General features: G+C 32.7%; 1 protein-coding gene and 1 long non-coding RNA gene across 2 annotated transcripts; both read right to left on the minus strand.

The window, feature by feature from the left end:
- Positions 1-14,070: 14,070 nt before the first annotated feature.
- LOC110882784 lies at positions 14,071-14,790 on the minus strand. Its single transcript, XR_004869412.1, has 3 exons — positions 14,701-14,790; positions 14,449-14,525; positions 14,071-14,133 (listed from the first exon to the last, which is right to left on the minus strand). It is a non-coding gene; the product is annotated as an uncharacterized LOC110882784 (long non-coding RNA).
- Positions 14,791-16,993: 2,203 nt separating this feature from the next.
- On the minus strand, positions 16,994-17,575 carry LOC118482692 (gluconokinase-like). Its single transcript, XM_035978301.1, has 4 exons — positions 17,521-17,575; positions 17,424-17,436; positions 17,238-17,317; positions 16,994-17,148 (listed from the first exon to the last, which is right to left on the minus strand). The coding sequence occupies exons 1-4, from the start codon at positions 17,573-17,575 to the stop codon at positions 16,994-16,996; spliced, it is 303 nt and encodes a 100-aa protein (XP_035834194.1).
- Positions 17,576-18,398: the final 823 nt, after the last annotated feature.

Below are 18,398 nucleotides of genomic sequence, written 5' to 3' on the forward strand. Positions count from 1 at the left end.
AATATTTGTAAAAGGTCTGAGATATATGAAATGTAAATTAGGATATGTACTTTCCTAAAAAAACTCAAGAAATGGTTAAGAAATATATTATTATATAAATTGAATTTTAATTGAAATTACCCTAGTACCATCAATCTCTAAATTTAATCCATGCCATTTGTCATCACAATAGTTCTTCTTACACTTCTTAGACACATGGCCCTTTATACAGGAACCTGAACCTATATATATATATATATATATATATATATATATATATATATATATATATATATATATATATATATATATATATATGTATGTATACACACACAATGGGCAATGTATGTTTAATACCAGTCTCATACTCAGTTGTAAAATCTTGTCTTAAACCCGACTCATTACCCATTGAATATCGGGCATACCTGTGAGTATCGGGTATACCTCTTAGTGTTTTACAAAAATACCCGTTGGAATTCTCATGCATATATATATTTTTACATTCCTTTATAGATTTGTGTTTATAAATCTATAGTATATATCAAGTCATGCTAAATAACATACATATCTTAATCACAAAATATTTAAAAGTGTAAATATATTATATTATTAATCTCAAAAAATATTTTATTTGGTAGCATATAAATATAAATAATGCTATCAAAATACATATTCACAAAGAAAACTTTAATTTTCAGCTAGTGAAGCCTTTAAAAAGAAACATTACTAAGCAACAGTAAAAAAGTAAAAAAAAAATTAAAAAGGTTATAAAAAATTCATAACTGCGTCAAAATATGTCTACGGCCACAGAAAAATTGTGACCATACGCCAACCGCTACGCGATTTTTTCAACCCAAGTGTGGCGAAAGGTCGAGTAATCATAGGCATCACACGACTACAATAACTAGGGGTGTGCATGGTTTGGTTCGGTTCTGTTTTTGGGTAAAACCAAAACCATAACCGAAAGTTCGGTTTTTGGTTTTTAAAAAGCGTTCGGTTTCGGTTTTTTCTGTTTCGGTTATTTCGGTTTTAGCAACGATTCGGTTCGGTTTTCAGTTTTTTGGGTTTTTGAAACAAATTATGTAAGATTCAAAACTTAAAAGTATAATTTAAAGTTTAAAAATCTTATTAATATATTTAGTCTTTTAAATTAATATTAATATTATTCACATAAACTTAACTTTCTAATCTATTTTAATGTTTCTCCAAAGTTTTTGTTAAGACGTTTTCTTTTATAATACTTTGAAAACCATTTAATTTTTATATTAAACTTTGTTAGTTCTTGTAAAAAATGGATAATTTTAATGATAAATAAACATGGTAGTGTTCTTATTATAAATATTTAACAAACAAGAATAAAATTAATAATTCTTAGTAGCATGGGTAAACACTTAAACAACTTAAATTTAAAAATATACAGATTTGGTATACTATTAAAACTTATCGGTTCGGTTTGGTTATTTTCGGTTATTGAAAATGATTATCCGAAAACCGAACCGAAATTTTCGGTTATTAAAAATCCAAAAACCGAACCGTCGGTTTTTGTTTCGGTTCGGTTTTTTCGGTCCGGATTTTTCGGTTATTTCGGTTACGGTTCGGTTATTTCGGTTTTATGCTCACCCCTAACAATAACGTTAAGTGGCCGGAGCTACTTAAATGTGTGGCTAAAGAGTATCAATGTTTCTTGTTGGAATCAAGGAATCACTCCATTAACTGTAGCTAAAGAGTAGCAACAGTCACGTAAATTCTTATTAGTGTGGTCGTTTCCACTATACAGTCACAAATACGAGTAAAAAATTTTGTTATAACCACTTTAATCTAAAAATATTGTCGGAAAAGGGTTGTTGTAATTAAACATTTTATCCCAATAAGTATGGATATACATTATTTCTAGACAGACAAGAAATGTTGTAATTTTAAGAGTAGCTGTTGTCTAGCCTTTCATCATACATATGAGTTTTGCCCATGATATTTACTATCATTCCGTCACACAAACAAAATAACAAGCAACAATGGTATGACTACTCTTAATGTAAAGCCACATGAATATTTGTAATATTTAGTGTAGCCATATCTTACCTTTGGTCACAGATAATATTTTGGGGCCATGACATTTGCTATTGTTCCATTACATGAAAAAAAAACAAAGTGGGGATAGTGCGGCTAATAGTTATGTAAAGCAACATCATATTTTGTAATATTTAGTGTGGCTATTGTCTTTAGTCACACATAGTTTATATTCCCCATGACGTTTCCTATCAGTCTGTTACATAAAATAAAACCAAGTGGAGATGGTGTGTCTAATAGTTATGTAACGCCACATGATATTTTGTAATTTTTAGTGCGGTTATTGTCTAATCTTCTCATCAGGGGCGGACCTAGTGTAGGTGCAGGCGTAGCCCGAGCTACGGCTCAACTTTTTTCCGGTAGTGTAAATTTTTTTTTTTTTCGATTTTTTTACATAGGACACCCCTGAACAACTACGAGGACACCCCTCAATTTTTTTTTTTACAAACCAATAATAAACCCACTTGGTGATGATAAATACAAACCAATAATAAGCCCAACAAGAAACTAAATAATAAGCATAAATAACCAAATAATAGCACATTAGATAAGCCCAAATAACTAAATAATAACCCAAGATTGAATCAAATGGGCGGCAGTTTAATCAGGGATATCAAACGTCGATAGAGTCAGACGTCGCTGAGGATCATCTTCGAACACAGAGGCAGAGACAGAACAGAATCCAAGTATCAGTAGATCAGCCTTGGTCGCGGATTGTTTTATTATTTTGATTGGCAGCAGCAGCAGAAATACAGGTTTGATTGTTATTTGTTTGATAATTGTTTGATTAGGCAATCATATCGCACAGAAGATCATCTTCGAAGTTCGAACGGAACTGGCAGTAGCACATCGAGTCATCAAACAGAGTCACAGACGAATAGACGATTATATCGAACAGAAGATTGGCTGATTATTGGTTAGTTTGATTAGTTTTATTAGTTTTATTCTTGTTACTTGTTGTTATTGGCTGATTATTGGTTGTTAATTTGCTTGTTAATTGATTGTTTGAATTCTTTGAAGTGATGACGAAACCAAAATCCAAAAAACAAGCTTTAATTGATCATTACTGATTGCTGAAATAGTTCAGAACAATAATCATCGAACAGGCTAATTAGCTGAAATCGCTGTTGTTGTGCTGATTGTGAGTTGTGAGTATTCTTTATTTCTTTTCTTCTTTAGTTTTTTAATTGTTTAATTTCGATCTAAAAATTAAAAATAAACCTAGCCCAATCTAAAACCAAAAAACTTATTGACAATATTAATTCATAAACCCTAGCCAAATGTGATATGCTCAATATTGATTCGTTAACCTAAATACTAATAACTTAAAAAAAACTAATTTATAAAATTTAATTCGGTAAGGCCTAAGGGCCTTTTTTTGGCTCGCCCAGGCACTTGAATTTTCAGGATCGGCCCTGCCCCGTAATGTAGGTAAAAAAATTTCCTTTCTATAAATGTACCGTAAAAAAAATTGGGACACCCCTAAATATTTCTTCTAGTTCCGCCACTGCTTCTCATGACGCTTGTTATTAGTCCGTCAAACAAAATAAACCAAGTGGAGATGTTTCTAATGGTTATGTAGAGCCACATGAAAAATTAAGATACTTAGCGTAGCTATTGCCTAACCTTTGGTCACACATAATTTTTTGGCCATGACGATTGCTATCATTTTGTCACACAATTAATAAAAACCAAAGTAACTGTAATATGGTTAATGGTTATGTAAAGCCACAAGAAATTTTGTAATTATAAGTGTGGCTATGATTTAACCTTTGGTCACACATATTACTATGGTTTTATGTGACCATTTATGTGTAATCAAACATTTTATTTTCATTTTCTAAATAATTAAAAACAACATTAAACAAGATAAAAGCTAAAATATAACATTAACATACAGAACAATACATGAAAATCTTTAGATGTCATCTAAACATATTAAAAGTCCATTTCATGGCTGAGTTTTCTCTTCTTCTTTATTTATTTCTTTTGCTTCTTAACAAGTCTAGTTGAATTGTTTCATCTCTGATTTGTTGGTCTGGTTCTTGGAGCAATAAAACATGGAAACAAATATGAATAGTTGTTTCAGTTATCCTTAATCAGATATTGAGTAAAGAACAAACCTGTTGGTCTAATGATTCGACATGGGATCTTTTCCAAGGAACAAAACTATCTAATGCATACGCAACTGTTTTGAAGTCGCACGTTTGTGTTGGTAATGTTGATCGGTTCTGTTTGAACATAATGGAAAACATGTAAATAACATACCTTTGATTGCATCAACACAGGCCAGCAGAGAATCCAGATGGAGACGCAGCAATAAGATTTGACATGATTGTCAGCTTGATCTGGTTCCTCCTTAGGGTGCAATCTAATGATGGTGATGATGTAAACCGACAAGGGAATCGGTTAGGAGAGGAGGTTGATTGATGTTATGAGTAATTAGGTTATCTCATTGTCTAACCTTGAAACCTCTACATTAGGCTCCTTATATATGCACCCAGGAGGAAACCCTAATTAGTTAATAAGGGTAATTAGGCCCATCAACAATTACCAACTAATTATTTAATAGGATTGTTATATATTTTGACCCATATAATGTAAATGATTATAATGGCTACTAGATTAAATATAACATAAAATATATTTAATCTTACATTCTCCCACTTAGCCGAGTAATCATTTACTATGAGTATTAGATAAGCCTGATTAGGAGTTAACACTCATTTTAGCCTTAAACAAGTACTATAGCAGAGAAATACAGCCGTTGAATCATTATGCGACTCAGGACCCCCATTAGTCATACTATAGCCTTAATTTAAAACCTAATCATCATGATCAAAATATGCATAAGCCCTTTGTTTGATTTGTAATTTTATTTGTCTATATGCCATTATGTCGACTTGACATATTCTTAGAGACATACAAAATCAAACTGATGAGGAAAATTAACTAATACTTAGTCATTCATAGTACGATATGCAATTGCGCACGACCATTAATTAACACCCGTCTATGAGCTCTCTTAATAAGACTTATGGGTAATAGCCCTTCAGTTATAGGATCCTTAAGCATATCATGAATGTATTCGATACAAAACTTAGTTTCCTCATTTCGTTCATAAACGAATAATTAATTGCGTATCGAAATTTAATGCAACACCTCTCGAACTGTTACTGTTCAAGGAGTCATGGTAGCTGACTTTATCACGCTAAGTCTTCAAAACATTAATTATATGGAGTTAATAAACTTATGAGTCCACTGATAAATTTTCAACAACATTTAGTGACTATATTATGTTGTTATAACTTAGGTTGTTATTATCAGTGCATTATGACTCCTCCATGAGATAGATTTCGTCTGCTGACATAAGGATATACCCGAAATTACATTTTGACATCTTTGAATATCACAAAGTTAAAGTAATCAACCGGTTTTTAGTTTTCACTTTTTCTTCAAATTTCAGCCTCTCGTTTCTTTAAAGATATTGTAATACTCCATTAGATGCTTCACACTAATCTAGACATATCTAGTGTGTTGCAATGTGAGTAATATCTAAACGAGTATAGACTTAAACTTACATAAGGCTTCTAATTAATGAAGCATAAATAAATAATCTCATTTACCATATTATCCTCTCAAGGAAAGCAATATTGTTTGTTAGATATGTAAGGACCCATTTAAGGTTAAACTTATGGAACAAAACTAATGTCCCGTTGGGTCTATCTCGGTATGTTATGATATCAATCACGTAAGAGATATCTCTGAGATCTATTATAGCAAAGTTTGTGTTAACAATGCTTTGACTTATGTAATATATACTTGTCAAAAGAATATCATCTATATAGACAAGTTTAATTTAGTTGCTCCCACTCATCTTGAGGTAGGTACATTAATCCACTTGATTGTTGATGAAAATAATTACGTTAAGATTTCATCACATTATGATGTTTGCATTAACCCATACATGGATTTTATTGGCTTACAAAAAAGTGTTCTTTAACCTTCAGTTTGGAACTTTCAGGTTGTTTTATGAACATGTAAATATGTCAGGCATTTGTTAAGGAAAATTGTTTTTAATGTTCATCTAATGTAGCTTTAAACTATTATAAGCTACTAGAGCAGTGACGATCCTCAAAGAAATCTTTGATAATTTATCTCTTTCTAAGTATAACCTTTGACAATCAATCATGCTTCTTAGTGTCTTAACATTTGTATCAGGATTTGGTTTAGTTATGAACACTCTTAGGTAATTCAATCAAATCCCAAACGTTATATGAACACATAAAATCAGTTTTACTAGAAAACTATTTTATTCCATTTGGAAGATTGATTGACACTAATGGCTTAATTTGAAGAGATTGGATTAGTAAACTTTTCAATAATCCATTTCAACTTCAGTTAGGGAGGTTATGTAATCGTCAAAGTTAGTAGGTTTTTAAACCTAGATGACCTCCTGAGTTGATTATTGGGTTCATAAGAAGTTTCAATTTTATGGATTAGCTCTTGGTTAGGTTGCTATCATTTTCATTCTAAGTTTGTAAGAGTTGGTGCAGTATGGTGTACAAGAGGTGTAATCGGAGTTAAATTCGGAGTGAAATTAATGACACTCTTCCCCCCGCCTCTTGTATTCCTTACAAGTCATGATAAGGACTTTGACTGCTCCCACTGACCTTAGAAATCTTTAGGAACTTAGCATGCTTAGGGTCAATGTTTAACGACCAACAAATTCTAATAGAGAAACAAGTTAATGACGTTAGTCGTTGTTATTTCCCTTGTTGAGGATTATGTTAATTTAGGTAAGAAATCTAAGTGTGCCCACAATTAAGCAATAATGAAACTTTTGTAAGTGTAGCATTATATTTTAAGGAGACAAGTTATGATAGAACAGTGTCAAGATGGAGCAGTGTCTTGTACAAGAGGTGTAAATTTAGGTAATGCAAAATTTTCACTCCCCCACCTCTTGCAACTATTGCAAGTTATTATTAAGACACTTAATGCTCCCACTGATCTTTAATATCTCTAGAATGCTACAAGAGAAGTTTCAATGAACTACGTGACGTGGGAACCTATCACATATACGTTAGACTTTATTTGATTTCTTTAATGTCCAGATATCATAAGAAACTTTAGGGACATATTTAATAGAAATCTTATTAAGTATGTATATATATATATATATATATATGAATAGATTTCTTCTAAGACCGTGGGCCATATGCGACAAAATTTAGATACAAGTTGATAGTCTGTTAAATGATAAATGAATTATGTATGAATATTCCATTTGGAATAAGTTCCACGAATGTCAATGAATGACTCATGATCGACCCATACTTATTCCTTAAGCCAAGTAATATTTAGGGCTGTAACGTCATGATTTAAAATCACTTAGGATGAGATTAAATGAAAAATAAATCATCCTCATTAACCATGTCATCATTTCTCATGAATTTTGGTTTTAATGGATGAAATTTACAAGTCTCATTTTCCTTTTGTCAAATTCTCATTTGCATGATGACAAAAGTTGTGAAAAATGTAAGGTATCATCTAGTTTCATCTTAGTAATGTTTCTATCCAGATATTTAGAACAAATAAGATGAGAGGTTAAGATAAGTGTGACTTTATGTTGACTATGCAAACCTCACAACCTTCATGACATAGCCTAAGTAATGATACTGTATTTTGATTAATCTTCAGAATATGTAAGGTATCGAAAAGCTTTGTTAAAAGACTGCTTATTATGGTTCTTATAGCCTTAACAATTAGTTTTGTCACTAACTCTCATGTTAGTTATTTGTCGAGTTCTGGTAAGGAAAGGTATGGAATTAGAGTCAACTAATCATGTGTTAATTGGAATATTAAAATTACCAGACTTAAATATCATTAGTAAGTGACTATCTAATTAATTTGTCCAACTGTTCTTTAGAATAATGGATAATCTCGTTGCTTATGCCTAGTCTAATGACATAATTATGCAGTGAGATTTTCCCTTGAAGAATCTTAAAGTTGGAATTAGCACTTGTAATTTGTCTATGGACCTTAGAACAATCCTCTTTAAAAGTTTTAAGTGGTTGTAAGGTGAGTAATAGCTTATTTTCCAGCTTCAAACATTTATTTCTTTGTACATATGTTGCTTATCAACACACTCGTTATACTTTGGTACTTCTGAGTGTTATAGTTGATTTATAAGGCATCAAATTGTACAAGTGAAAACTTAGTATGTAATGTACTGGAAAAATGTACTTATTTCCATGCATAAACCCTTAACTTTATGGGTCATGGTATTGTACATTATTATGTATTCACATATACCACTTAGCTTTATAGTTTAGAATTTTAAATGAAGGCATGCATCTTAGAAGCTCTTGTGATTATTCCACAATAATAGATTAGTCTTAGGAAAGACTTAATCTGGAATAACTTTAGTGATAGCAATTGTGTTAGAGAGTTCTTGATTATCATAAGAGACATCATGTTTGATTTGTCCTATTCATCATGCTCTACTTTTCTTCTGTAGTGCCTTATCAGAAGAGAGCAATAGGATCATCGTGTCTTAAGAGATAATCAAGGATTTAATTTTAAGAGCTAATTCTTATAGAAACTTTAAATAAAGCAAAACATTTTAGGTTTAGAAATTAGAGTGGATGAGATATAGATTTATAGAAGAAAATTACAGTGAGTAAAATTATGGGTACTAAAAATAAGGCAGACGAAATGATCATAAAAAATTAATTGAGGATCATTAATATAAGGATCATTATGTGAAGAGGTTGTGATATGTCTATTACTAACATCAAAATAATAGACTATTTAAAATTCTACTTAAACGAAGACAAATCAGCTTTGGCCAGAAGTGTAATCATTTAAGCATGTGTGCAAAGTGGTTGTAACAAATCAGCTTTGGCCAGAAATTGAGACAATCACTTTAGTTATGCACTTGTTAGGTATGCCATCTATGAAGGAATTAAATCAGCTTTGGCCAGATATTAAGACATTCATGTTTATGATGCACATTTAACATAGCTTTCGTAATACTTGAACGATAAGTAGATGCATCAAATCAGCTTTGGCCAGAAGTGATACATCAGAAGCTCATTCAAGTTAAGCCATTTTGGTTTTGTAAAACATTATTTGATCCTCATTAATTAACTAAGTAATTACAAAAACCAATCATTTAATAGCAAACCACCTGTTAGCGCGGATCGAACTCTGCGGTGAGTTCGCTGGGGTGCAGGGGGACAGCGTGCCCCTTGCACGGGGTTCGGGGCGGAGCCCCTAGCAAAATTTTAGTTCATATTAACTGCTTAATAAAGTAATAGGATTTCGAATAAGTCTTGAAATTTTTAGAACACTCAAGATTTCGGATGATCTCGGATGATTTCAGATGTGTCCAAGACGCATGATTTCAGATGAATTATGTCTTGGATTCATCCGAAATGGTGATGCTTAGTCCGAAATGATCCGTGACACTAAGTCCGAGATGGTCCGAAATGATCAGGCAGTTAATGATCCGTAATGGATGAAACAGATGCTCATCCGGAATGTCCATCCGAAATGTTCATCCGGAATGATCAGTTAGTTATTGATCCGTGATGGACGAACAAATGTTCATCCGAAATGATCAGTCAGATATTGATCCGTGATGGATGATGCTTAGTCCGTAATGCTCCGTAATCCTTAGTTCGAAATGATCCATAATGATCAAACAGATGTTGATTCGTGATGGACGCTTAGTCCGAAACAATCTGTAATGATTCGGAATGATCATCCGAAATGCCTATCCATAATGTGTTCCACAAGCTTCAAAATCCCTAATTTTGACAGTTAATTATTGATAAGATTTAATCCGAAATCTTAGGGATTATGGGATTTAGTTTCCTGTTTAATTGCTAATTATATTTATCTGTTGATTTCAAAATTATATCCATTAATGAAATAACAGATTTCCAAAATTCTAATTAGATAAAAAATAAATCAAACAGGAACAAACACCCAAAATCCTAAATTCATTCCAAAACTAAGGGAATTTTCGAATTTTTCTCATGAACATATGATGAACCCTAAAACAAAACTTAATCATTTTATCCGAAATCTGGAAATTTATTAATCAATTTCTTGAACATTATGATTTCAGAACAGTTATAATGGACATGATTTCGGAACAGAAAAAATTTCTTTATGAATTTTCATCTGTAATGCATCCGAAATGATCCGTAATGATCCGTAATAATCAAAGATGATCCGTAATGATCCGAGATGCATTCGAGATGATGAAACCCAGATCCGTAATCATCCATAATGATGATTTCGGATGGCAAAAACGGATTTTGTTAAGGTTTTCAAAACTGTTTTCCAGTTTTATTCCAGATTTACGGATACAAAACAGAACCGACTAACCAACATATGCTCTGATACCACATGTTGATCGGTTCTGTTTGAACATAATGGAAAACATGTAAATAACATACCTTTGATTGCATCAACACAGGCCAGCAGAGAATCCAGATGGAGACGCAGCAACAAGATTTGACATGATTGTTAGCTTGATCTGGTTCTTCCTTAGGGTGCAATCTAATGATGGTGATGATGTAAACCGACAAGGGAATCGGTTAGGAGAGGAGGTCGATTGATGTTATGAGTAATTAGGTTATCTCATTGTCTAATCTTGAAACCTCTACATTAGTCTCCTTATATATGCACTCAGGAGGAAACCCTAATTAGTTAATAAGGGTAATTAGGCCCATCAACAATTACCAATTAATTATTTAATAGGATTGTTATATATTTTGATTCATATAATGTAAATGATTATAATGGCTACTAGATTAAATATAACATAAAATATATTTAATCTTACCGGTAAAGATGTTGCCCCTTTATAGCTTTATCAATAGAAATCTATGATAATTATCTTGAACCAAAACTCCACGAATGGTTTATTCTTCCATGAAATAATAAATTGTACCCCATGCCACACGTTTGTTCAAATAATACAAAAAAAAACACTTAGATGTCTACAAGTACAAAATGTATAACATATTAACATGATAAAGTCAAAATCAATAAATAAAATAATTAAAACAAACTTTACCATCTACAAGAATAGTCGGGGTAAAAAAGACAATAAGGCTTTTGAATATACTTTAATCTATCTTAACTTCATGTAAGTGTCATATCAATCTTTTTTACCCATTTCACTTTGCCTCACTTTAAGAAAACGGTTTAATCCCACTAACTTCATCTAACCCTATCTTTTAGTGGTTTTTGATCTAAAAAAGAAAAGAGTAACTAGTTTAATCTCTTAACATTGGGTTAACATGTTAACACATAACCCATTTAATGCCCTTTAACACAAAATGGAAGTGGTTTACTATGTTAGTTAACATGACATGTCACTATTAACAATCTAATTGTTAAAATACACCCCATGACCTAATATTCTTAACTTAACAGAATTGTATAAAATCATTTAGTTAAAAAGACAAGAAATGAGGCAACTTTCCAAATAAAAAAATTAAATGAAAGCGAAAATTTTAAACGACTCAATTCATATTTTGAACAAACATAAATGAAAAAAATGTAAATGATAAAAGTTTTTTCCTAAAATGATGTTAAAAGAAAAACTATTTACCATTTTAATATTTCTTAAAAATTATTTATATAAATAATGTTTCATTGCATTTTATTGGCTTTCTCATTGTCTCGTTTATTTATTGAATTAAAAAATTAATAAAAAGGCACGTTAGTTCAAAATTTGTTCTTTTTTTATTCAGTTAATGTATATTTTTTTTTCCATCAATGTACTGCGTTTTATCTTTATTTATTTATTTTTTTTTTGCAAAGTCATTATATTTCATTTTCGTTTTTTCGATCAACTGATTTTGTTCTTTTTTATTCAGTTAATCGTATATATTTATTTCCCATCAATATACTCCTTTTGATCTTTATTTTATTTTCTTGCAAACTAATTATATTTGATTTTCTTTTCTAGATCAACTCACTGCTTTTTATATTTATTTTATTTTCTTAGAAACTCATTATATCTCATATATTCTCTATCAGCTAGTATTAAGCCCCTGTGTTGCAGCGGTTTTCATAAAACTGTGTTAAGTAGTAGCAATACTATACCATTTTCAGTGATCACCAACACCGGAAAAACTCGTAAAAACAAAATAAATAAAAAACCGGAAAAAATAACGACGAGCGAAAAGCAGACGTAAAATCTTTGAATCACGCACGCTCGTTGCTGATAAATTAAACCGAAACGTAAAACATATAAAAAATAACTAAGTTCATCCAGGATCCGCGTGTTGGACGAACTTGTCAAACGTAGAAAAATAGATGTGACGCAACGGACCAGTCAAACGGGAAAAAATATACGAAAAAATGTTGAACCCCACACGCACGTTACGGTGCGTTAACTCACAAAATTTAGAACGAAACGAAAAACTTGGGAAATATGAAAAGTATGGTGGACCAAAATTGAAAATAAAAAAATAGTTGGGATTAAATTGCAAAAAATGAAAAACTTTGGGTTAAAAGTAAAAAAACAAAGGGTTTAAATTGCAAAATTGATGTTGTTTATTAATTTTAGATAAACTAGGATTACGACCCGCCGCAATGCGGCGGGGATTTTTTAGTTATAACTAATGGATCTAGGACCCGTATATTATGTTAAACCTGTCAAACGGGGAAAAATAGACGATGTAAAAACGTTCGCCCACACACGCACGTTGCGTCGTGTTAACTCGCAAAATTTAGAATGAAAAGTAAGAATGTTAAACCAAAGACGCACGGTGCAATGTGTTAAGTCACAAAATTTAGAACCAAGCGTAAAGCGAAAATTTTGCGAAAGATGAAAACTATAAAGGACCAAAGTTGAAAGTGAAAAAGTTATGAGGATAGATTGCAAAATATAAAAAGTTTTGGGTTAAAAGTAAAAAAACAAATAGATTTGGGTTAAAAGTAATTTATGAAATACTTCTGGGTGAAAAGTAAAAAAAAAAAAAAAAACATTTTTTTGGAAAACCCCCAAAGCCAACGTTACGACAACCATATGCATAACCATTTTTTCTTTGAAAACCCCCAAAGCACACCCCGTGTTGCGTCGGGCGCAAAACGATGTCAAATAGTACTCATGTCACACAACCGTCATCGACCACCAACACTGACTCGACCTAGGATACGCGTGTTACGACGAACCTATCAAACATGGAAAAATAGAGGCAAAAATGTTGAACCACACATGCACGTTGCGTCGTATTAACTCGAAAAATTTAGAACTATACGTAAAACGAAAATTTGCGAAAAACGAAAAGCATAAGTGACAAAAGTTGCGAAGCTAAATTGCAAATAATGAAAAGTTTTGGGTTAAAGTTAAAAAAACAAACTATATAGGGTTAAAATTGAAAAAGGTAAAAACCTTTGGGTTATAAGTAAAAAATTAAGTTTTTTTTTTTTTTTTTTTTTTTTTTTTTTTTTGAAAAACTCACAAAGCACAAGATACAACTAATGAAGCACAAAAAACTTGCAAAGTTATATATGGAATAATATAAGGATACAAATAAGTGGTATATATATATTGGTTATTAATTAATACTAGTGGGAATGCCCGCGCATTGCGGCGGGTGTCCCGACTAATATCAATTTCTATTATAATGTCTATTACGAACCACAATCCATTCCGGGTTTCTAACATTTATTTCCATTCAACAATAGCCGCATAATACTTTCATTGCACAAAACCTTCCGATTCATTTTCTTTAAAAAAATAATAATTAATTTCAACTTAAAAAGAGAAACATGTCAAATGAAAATTACAGTTGATGATGTTAAATGAAAATTAAGCAGGTTCAACATAACCTAAAACATTGAAATGATGTTGCCATGGAAAATCAACCATTTAAAACATTGAATTCCAAACCTGCCCTAACTATTATTTGGTACAGCAAAATGAAAATTAAGCAGATTCAATATCTGAACCTTCCAAACCTTCTTGATAGAGTTCAAAGTCTTCAGGACTCCAGGACTCCATCTGCATATCAAGTTTAGCTTTAAAGTAGCCATCTTCATGTCCACTAACCGCTACATTTATAAATAACTAACATGTGAAATATAATTACACAAAGAATTTGATCTTTCAAATAAAAGGATCATGCTATAATAGTACATTTAAGGTGACACTTGAACCTTTTGACCCGTTTCCTTATTAACTAACCTTTTCTATTTACCCAATTGTCCAATTAGAAATAAAACGTAACCCATTCATAAAAGGGCCAACCATGGACCACTTCTCTGACAGAACATAGCCACCTCATGAATCTTAACGCTACAATGTACACACCAAGTAATACAAAAGACATTGATTGTGATTATGTTGAAAGAATCCTGAAAACAAACCAGTATGCGAGAAGATTCAGGCGATATGAGTTTCCCCTCTTCACAAACAACAAAATCCCCAACAAGTTCCACCACTCCTGCTCGATATCAACAAAACCAAAATAAAAAAACCAGTATGGGTTTTTTATTAACTCTTTTGACCAATTAGATATAGAATACAATTCGGATGAACACGTTCATAAGCAAATTGGTTAAAGCTGTCACCTCTACTAATTGTGTGTTTGTGTGTCGTGTAAGAGATATAATGGATACCTTTATTTAAGCGCACAGGCATTCCTTGCTTGCGCAAGAATGGCCCCATCTCATGTGTGAACTGGTCCAGTGGACCTTCTTTAAGTTCCACCTGAGAAATCAAACATATACATTAAACATGTTAAGACACTGACTCACATGCTCAATACTCTTTGCAATGACATCATGAAATACTTTATTAATAAAGCCACGTAAATCTATGCAGAAAAAACATTTACTTATAAATTACATCTAGATTTTTACTAACCGTTTCTGTAGCAATGCTGCCCGTCCTAGCAAAATCTAATGTTCATAATCATTACACACAACATTAACATCAGATCAAGATCTTTACACACAGCATGGACGAAAATGGCATTTTACTCTACTTTTAATAAGTTTCACATGTTTGACCTATTAGAGATATACACAACCCGAACCGACTCATTCACAACTAAAATGAGCCGAAAACGCCACCACTAAACAAAACGTAAAATTAAGACACACTTACAATCAACTTTGAAGAAAATTCCGAAAATCTACACTCCTAAGCACTGCATGAGGTCAAGGTCATCATCAAGCAGATAATTGAAATCCGTATCAAGTGAAGTCGTTCCATTGATCCTGAAATTAAACGGGCTATTAAACCCTCCATAATCTAGCGACAAACTATTGATCGATGATTCAAAATGGTTATCAAACGGTCTCTCATTCCCTTTATGAAACGAATCTTTTTTCAAGACTCTGCATACGATCACCCGGAACTGCATTGACGTTTTCATTCTCGAACATGTTAACCAGCTGCTTTCCATCAACGGGCGCAAATAAAGAGGATATGGAACCAGACTATGTAAATCAGAACTTTGTGGCCCGTGGTGGACCCTACTTGGTCGGTGATCCGGTTCTTGAACCAGTGGATACAGTAACATGTCATTATGCGTTCGTGAATTGGTAAATTGTTTGTCCAATATGTGTTCGTGAATCCGAACATCAGTTCCGGTTTCAACCAATGTATGGCCATCCAATATGCATTCGTGAATCGGTAAATCGATTAACGATGTACTGACTTGGTTTACATCAGTTCCGGTTTCAACCAATGTATGGCCATCAAAATTTAAGAGAGTAACTTATTATAGCCACTATTAGATGGTTGGTGAATATTAATTAATCATCCGATGGTATCCAGTAGTTTTTTCATATAGAAACCACCTGAAATCCTTTGAAGTATCCTCTTAGAAGGATCCATTTTGTATCTGACCGACCCAATGCAAAATATCCGAACTCCTGCACATAAATACAAATTTAGAATGTGATAGTCAAACATAAATACACTATTAATCAACTTACTTGACAAGTTGATCCTAAAATTAATCTTCAAACCACAGCAGTAAAACACAATTTAAGTATAAATCAATATCATATCATTGTCCTTTCCCTACAAGCCATTAGCAAGATCTATAAAAACGTCAATATCATATCACTATCCTTTTAGTTACATATTTATGTATCAATAATCACAGTAACTAAATGTAGGTTGAGATGCTAACAATATTCCAATTAAGTCCACTTAATTCAACTTAAATCGTATCATCATCATCATCATCATCATCATCATCATCATCATCATCATCATCATACTCAGTATATCCCACCAATAGCAAAGCTAATGTAGGGTCTGAGGAGGGTAAGATGTAGACAACCTTACCTCTACCCCGTAGAAGTAGAGAGGCTGCTTCCAGTGAGACCCCCAGCTCGGTAGTAGTTTTGCATCAAGCCTTGGACATAAGGACATAAAACTCAGCAATTGGGACAAAAGCCGATTAGCGCATGTACCCCCTTGTCTTTCGGCTATCAACGCCACCACATGATGCATGATTAACCATCCCTCGCTTTTTAACGTTATTTTCACAAAATTAGTAAAATAACGTTAAAATTAGTGCACTTTCACTTTTGCCCCCCAAAGGCCCACACATATATACATTAACCGTCCCTCGCTTTTTCAACTTAAATCGTGTAAAAATGAAAATAAAAATAGCTGAAAATATGGTTGAGAGTCGGGTTTACCTCAAATAATGTTGGAAATGTTGTTTGTATGGTTAAAAGCGTTAGACCCGATCAACCCTGTCACAGCATGACGACTGCAAGCAACCAATGTATAAACAATGTATAAGTTAGTTTTCGAAAGACTCATATCATCATCATCATATTCAGTAAATCCCACCAATAGCAAAGCTAATGGTGGGTCTGAGGAGGGTAAGATGTAGACAGCCTTACCTGTCAGCAATGAATCTTTTTTTTGAACGATTGTCAGCAATCACCTAAGAATCTCCCTGTACTGCTTTTGGAGGGCAGAACACCCAAGAATTACAGTCTTGCCACTGACCAAATTCGCATTCACAACATCCCGAAGCACTTTAAGCCATGGGGTCCGGTCTTCATCCGACAAAGGAATCCCCTTCTTCATCTTCTCTGTTTATTGATACACATATTTCTATCTTCACAAATGACCAAGATCATCACACAATATGTGCAACAAGAGCCCATTTCAAAACTATTACTTTTGTTTGATTGCGGATGGAAGTCATCAGCATCAACAAAGCTACAATTTAGAGCGTTTGCAAGCAGTTCGCCTATAGTTCTACATAATCCATGAAAATTAAGAGTTTTTATAAAGAATTTCAAATAGATTACACCAAAATCATGATGAAACTCATGATTTTCCAGCGCCACCAACTCCCATTAACTCAACAGCAATTCCTGCAAATTTAAAAGATGAATTGAAAGCAACAATAATTGAAGATACAGTTGACAAATTATTAAAGAGAAGACAAGATTAGGGACCTGTATGATCTGAATCCATGACTCCAAACTCAATAAAGGTCCACCTTGTTGCCATAATCACAAACATTCAAACAAACAGTTGGTGGGCATCAGAAAGATTATCAGATTGCAATAATATACAAGCAAATTAAACTATAGGGGTGCATCAATTTGCAATGAAACAGATCAGATGGAGAAAGAAGATGAAATAAATTAAATTATTAAACAACTAATTAGGGCTGGTGCATGAATTAATTGATACGGAGTAATAGTCAGTGGTTAGTCAGCAGTGGATTGGATGGGGTTGTTGGTTAGCATCAGTGGATAGATGTGTTAGCAGTAGCTTGATAGTCAGCAGTAGATTCATAATCAGCAGTGGATTGAGTTACAAGATGGCAACAGTGGGATGGGTTGGTTAGCAACAGAGGTTTGAGGTTGTTAGTCAGTTAGGCAGTTAGAAGGTTAGTTAGTCAGTAGTTGTATGGTTGTTGTAAACTGTGTATAAAAGGGAAGGTTGTAATAGTATAGGGTATCTTGGAAATAATAACAAACTCTTCTTAGTCTCTCTTTCTCTCAAACTGCCATTAACGACCTCTCGAAGCTCATTCTTTCCATTGAGTTTCCTGAACATTAATAGGACTTGACCATTGTTGATTCAACCTCAAGTTCATTCAAATCCAAACCGTATCGTTGGTATCAGAGCTGTCTATCCTTGGACACTCTCGATTCAATTCAATTTTGAGCCCTAATTCGATCAATTAGGGAAAAATCACAAACGTTCAATTTTAATTTCTGAATTCGGTCATTGTTTTGATCGAATTCCTTCAATTGTTGTTCGTTCAGTTCAATTTCTAATTGATCTTTGTTCAGATCAATTCCACGACCAAAAATGACAAAGA

Source organism: Helianthus annuus, chromosome 10 (genome assembly GCF_002127325.2).
Source record: "Helianthus annuus cultivar XRQ/B chromosome 10, HanXRQr2.0-SUNRISE, whole genome shotgun sequence".
NCBI lineage: Eukaryota > Viridiplantae > Streptophyta > Magnoliopsida > Asterales > Asteraceae > Helianthus > Helianthus annuus.